The sequence below is a fragment of the Fundulus heteroclitus genome, chromosome 19 (assembly GCF_011125445.2).
Source record: "Fundulus heteroclitus isolate FHET01 chromosome 19, MU-UCD_Fhet_4.1, whole genome shotgun sequence".
NCBI classification, from domain to species: domain Eukaryota; kingdom Metazoa; phylum Chordata; class Actinopteri; order Cyprinodontiformes; family Fundulidae; genus Fundulus; species Fundulus heteroclitus.
Genome location: NC_046379.1, coordinates 32,926,491 through 32,931,850, shown reverse-complemented (window position 1 = coordinate 32,931,850; position 5,360 = coordinate 32,926,491). Strand labels below are relative to the sequence as shown.

The 5,360-nt window shown below is 44.9% G+C and overlaps 1 protein-coding gene across 1 annotated transcript; it reads right to left on the bottom strand.

The window, feature by feature from the left end:
• Positions 1 to 883: 883 nt before the first annotated feature.
• On the bottom strand, positions 884 to 3,448 carry LOC118567081. Its single transcript, XM_036151165.1, has 2 exons — positions 3,411 to 3,448; positions 884 to 2,272 (listed from the first exon to the last, which is right to left on the bottom strand). Exon 2 carries the CDS (start codon positions 2,166 to 2,168, stop codon positions 990 to 992), a length of 1,179 nt encoding a protein of 392 aa, XP_036007058.1. The 5' UTR covers positions 2,169 to 2,272; positions 3,411 to 3,448; the 3' UTR covers positions 884 to 989.
• Positions 3,449 to 5,360: the final 1,912 nt, after the last annotated feature.

The window sequence follows — 5,360 nt, the reverse complement described above, 5'->3', positions numbered from 1 at the left end:
ATGCGAGTGTTGTGGATGAGGGGTGGTAGAGGTTAAGTGCCCCTACACTGTGAATCGCCCGGAAGAACACACCTGCCTAGAGACAACCCCTGATGGTCTGCGGCTGAACATGTCACATCAGTACTATTATCAAGTACAGACACAAATCCATCTGTGTGAGGTGGCCTACTGTGACTTTGTTGTTTGGACATGTGAGGCCATGCTTGTCCTCCGGATTCTTCCGGACAGCACTTTCTGGGAGAATGTTTGCAGTAAGAGCAAGACATTCTTCCAGAAAGTCCTGCTTCTAGAGCTGTGTGGTAATTACTTTACCAGGAGGGACAAGCTGTGTTTCTCCCCCATCAAACAGAATAGAAATGTTGATCGGTTCTGTCTGTGTGGTGGGGGACAAGCACAGTCTAACATGGTGCCATGCAGAAATGTCATGTGTGAGGGACAATGGTTCCACATGGAATGTGTGAAATTGAAGCGCATGCCCAAAGGTAAATGGGCATGTCCTAAGTGCCGTATTGTAACATAAGTATATCTGTAAGCAAGGTGTTCTCAGTTGTAGGCGTGGAGGTGGTCTAGTACCAGGCCACCATCAAGCCTACAGCTGAGAACACTCACTTCATGGTATTTAATTTTCAATTCTTATCGATATGAAAGGTTACCATTCATAAGATTGTATATATGACACGCTAAGTAACCTGATGTGAGATATACTGTCACGTTCACTGATGTTATCAACCTTTTCTCATTTATGTTGTTAATAAATCATATTAACCTGAAAACAGTCTAGTTTGTCTTCCAATTTTAAGAACAGTCTGATATAAAAACTGTAAACATTTCTTATTATTAACACTAAATTGCACATTTTAGTTTAAATGAATTGCTTTCTATATAAACTAAGAAAATGAAGAAAATAGGGTATGGAGTCTTTAATGTATTTATTTACATTTCCAATGACAAATACACGGTGTGACATGGATACCACAATCCCTGCATTTCTAATCGAATGACACAATTCCATCCGAAAGATTGAATAAAGAACATGCTACTTTTGCAATTTTGTCTAATAATGTCAAGTTATTCTGATCTCTAACTTGCACATAGTCTAGAGGTACAGGCCCACCCACCATATTGTATCGCTGCCTAATGCCCCCTATTACCCGCTCTACATGTATGCGTAAATGAGCTATTTTCCGAGTTTCTATGACCTCACACATAGACAGTTGTTTCTTTCCTTTCATGAAGGCAGGAATCTTTACTTCGGCCTGTAATAAGCCGACCGAATCTTTTATGTCAAAGCCACGGTCAGCCAGGATGATGTCTCCTGGTAAAATGTGACTTAAGAACCCAGATTTTTCTGCAATGGCTTTGTCACTGGTACGCCCACCCCATGCTTCCGAAATAAAACTGACTGAACCCATTGGACATATGGCAATTAAAAATTTCACAGTGTTATGATGCTTGTAGTTTGACCAAGTCTGTGCTTGAGCCATTAAACCTGTTGGTCTATCAGTAAATACTTCAAAACAATCTATAATTGCACTCACACGCACACCATACTGTTTCCGAAACTCCATTGGAGTGCTTTCAAACAATGCCTCCCTGGACGGCCATTTCACAAGAAATCCAATATTGTGGTACATGACATTTATGACATGACTGAAGGTGCGAGATACAGTAGGGCAGGACACATTAAAACGGTAAGCAATATCCTGAACAGATAAGTTTAGACGAAGCCTCATTAGAGCAAGAACCATTTGCTGGAATTTGTTGAGACAGCTACTGGGTCCACAGATTAACTCATCTGAAATATAATTGAACAATAACATCAGAACAGTAAATGATGGCAAGCCAGTGTAAAACTTAACTTTGCCATCATCATTTTCAAAAGTCCTCTGACAAACAGTAGATTCCTCAACCTTAATCCGCAATTCCATATTTTCCTGTGTCAGTCTATTCAGTTCTGACTGCATGTCATCGATGAGCGACATGGATATATCCGTTTGGCAGGCCACAGTGTTCGGTTCTGCCGTCAGAGTCTCATCTGTATCGGGTAGTGGCTCCACACCTGATATTTCTAAGTCCTTGTTAGGCTTGAATGACTTGCCGAGAGAGATAAGGCTCTCAGCAGCATCATATAGCTTCCTTTTATGAGCCCTCTGCTGCACACGCTCCATCCGGGATGCTGTCAGGTCTGAAGCTGGTTTCACCTTCGAATGGCCTAGGAGAAGGCTCGGTGCCCAGTCTGGGTTATCACAGTCGAAGAGTGCTGCAGGTTTGCCTGGAAAACAAAAAGCATTGTTGCTTAGCAAAGAAAATGCCATAAAGTTACAAAATAGCAATAGATTATCACATCAAGTGCATTTTTTGCAAGCTCTAACATTGTGTTCAACTATCTTACATTATTATCATCAATTTGTTTTTTAATAAGTACATTTAACCATAAGCATACATATAGCTATCAGTCACAATAGTTATAATGCCTGAGTACAAAGTTTATCATTCTAATCTGTCAAAAACACCGATTGACAAACTGACCTAAAAAAAAATGCGTCAACTAGCACTGTAGGCTGCAGCCCGGTTTAACTGAACCCCAAAATATATTGTTTCAATATAGCGTTGCGTTGTGGGACGTGGCTGCCATGTTGATGGAAAAGCAAAGTTAAAATGACAAAATCACCATTATTAATAATTTGGATCCATATGACGTTCCAAACAATGAGTGGAGCGGAACAGTTCTGAAGCTACAAGTCCTTGGAGTCTCATGTGGAGTTTACGAATGGATAGGTTCAGGAGCTGCAGATCTTAAAGCCAGCAAACAGTGGGAACACAGCAACTCGTTCAAAGGTAACCTGCGCTAAGACGGGCTCTGGCGCATGCTAACCGTTAGCGCTAACAACCACTCGCGCATGTAATGTACTTTTAACTTGCTGCTATGTGTTTCAAACGTTTAGAACACACTCTCATTGACATCGGGATACTGTGGAAAGTTATGTTCGGTCTTACAGCCGCGATCCAAGCGAGCCAAAGACTCTTTGTTATCTCTGTAACTCGTTCAAAGGTAACCTGCGCTAAGACGGGCTCTGGCGCATGCTAGCCGTTAGCGCTAACAACCACTCGCGCAAGTAATGTACTTTTAACTTGCTGCTATGTGTTTCAAACGTTTAGAACACACTCTCATTGACATCGGGATACTGTGGAAAGTTATGTTTGTCGACTTACAGCCGCGATCCAAGCGGGCCGACGACTCTTTGTTATCGCTAACAGTTGTTAGCGATAACAAAGGTTGCGCCTCCAGGCAGGAAAGCGGTGGAAAATTAACCGTTTCTATGTTTTTCCCATGGCGATCATGTGTTGCGCTGTTACAGCCCACAATACAGCAACGGTTTACATGTTTTAAATACTTAACAGTTAATTACCTGTGACAAAGTGAGCACCGCAGACTCTGGCGTATTCCAGCTTAACACCGTCCAGATCGGCCCTGGATATCCGTGTCAGCCATAGGCGACGGCGTTGTTCAGACAGCTGTTTTGTTTTTTCGCACTGATTCGCTATCACGGCTGGTAGGCGATAGAAAGAGCGTTGTTCTCCACCTCCACGGGCCGTGCAACCAACCATTAAACACGTTTTCACCATTGTTCACTTACGATACTGCCTAAGGCGTAATGCAATGCGGGTCAACGGTGCGAAACGACTGCCACCCAATATGGCGGACGCGCTGAGTAGTCACCTGAGCGTGACGTCAGCTGAAAACACCCTATTATGCATTATGTGTTGTCATTTCTGCTTTAACTTTCTGTTCTCTCTCTTTTCTCTTCATAGTAGGTACACCTGGTCTGGCGTTCTGTTAACTGTGACATCATCCAGAGAAGACGGCTCACCCGCTACTACCATCTAATGTAGAACAGATTACTAGATCAATGCGTGCTTCTGTGCTTTTTTGTTTCTCTTGTTGTGTCTCTGTTCTGTCTTCTGTAACCCCAGTCGGTCGAGGCAGATGACCGTTCATACTGAGCCCGGTTCTGCCGGAGGTTTTTTTTCCCGTTAATGGGTGGTTTTTCTTCCCACTGTCGCTTCATGCTTGCTCAGTATGAGGGATTGCAGCAAAGCCATGTACAATGCAGATGACTCTTCCTGTGGCTCTACGGTTCCCCAGGAGTGAATGCTGCTTGTCGGGACTTTGATGCAATCAACTGGTTTCCTTATATAGGACATTTTTGACCAATCTGTATAATCTGACCCAATCTAGATAATATGATTGAACTTGACTTTGTAAAGTGCCTTGAGATGACATGTTTCATGATTTGGCGCTATATAAATAAAATTGAATTGAATTGAATTGAATTACACATGCAACAGACACAAGGATATGACCGACTTTACAGCTGTTAAACTTTCACAAAAGAATGTCCAGGCGCCCCTTTTACTGGTAGAACTGTGGAACAACATACCAACGTTCAGCTCAAACGATGGCTTGAGTGTCGAGGGCTTAGAAAGACTGGGAAACGGGCCGAGTTGATAGAAAGGTAAGTCGATGTTTTTCTCCTGCTCGGCGTTCATTGCGTCATCGGCCGTTTTTTTTTTCTGTTTGTAGTCACTGTCCAGGAATCGGTATAAATTTTCCGGCCCGCCGAACAATTTAGTCCGGCCCGGTGGCCAAATGCATTATTATTATCCAACGACTATATCTCCTCACTGCATCGACCGATCTGCACCAGATTTGTTGTGAGTAATGGGGGAACGCTGCCGAACGCGTTTGTGGGAATCGCCCGGTGGACGAGCGAGGAAAATGCGTGACCCCAGCCGGCCGGCCGGCACCGCGGAGGTGCGCGAACACAGCCCGCCGGCCGGAGCCGCGGCGGTGCGCGAACCCCGAACGCCGGCCGGCACCGCGGAGGTGCGCGAACACCGCCCGCCGGCCGGAGCCGCGGCGGTGTCCCGCACCGCCGGCCGGAGCCGCGGCGGTGCGCGAACACCGCCCGCCGGCCGGCACCGCGGCGGTGGCCAATAGGCTGGAGTGCGCTTGGCTTCGAGGGCCGATCGACGCCGCTTGCGGCTTTAACATCCTTCATATGCGGCCTATCAGCGTACCTCGAGTCGCTGTTGCACGTTCCATAACAACAATATTTAAAAACCATGGTTAGGAGACGTCTTAGACTTGGAAAAAGCAGTCGTTTTACCGAGTAAAACCAAGGGTAACTACAGCGAAAGAGTTATTAGTGCAATGGAATGTTACTGCTTCATGTCATACATCACACGTCACTGCATGTTCCTACAATGAACTTGGATCAATAAGTGACTCGACTCGGATGAGTAGTGGACTCGACTCGGACTCGACTCTGATTATTTTTTTAATGACTTGGACTTGA

Coding starts and splice junctions, on each gene's coding strand:
- LOC118567081 (XM_036151165.1), bottom strand. CDS start 2,168: ATGGAGCGTGTGCAGCAGAGGGCTCATAAAAGGAAGCTATATGATGCT.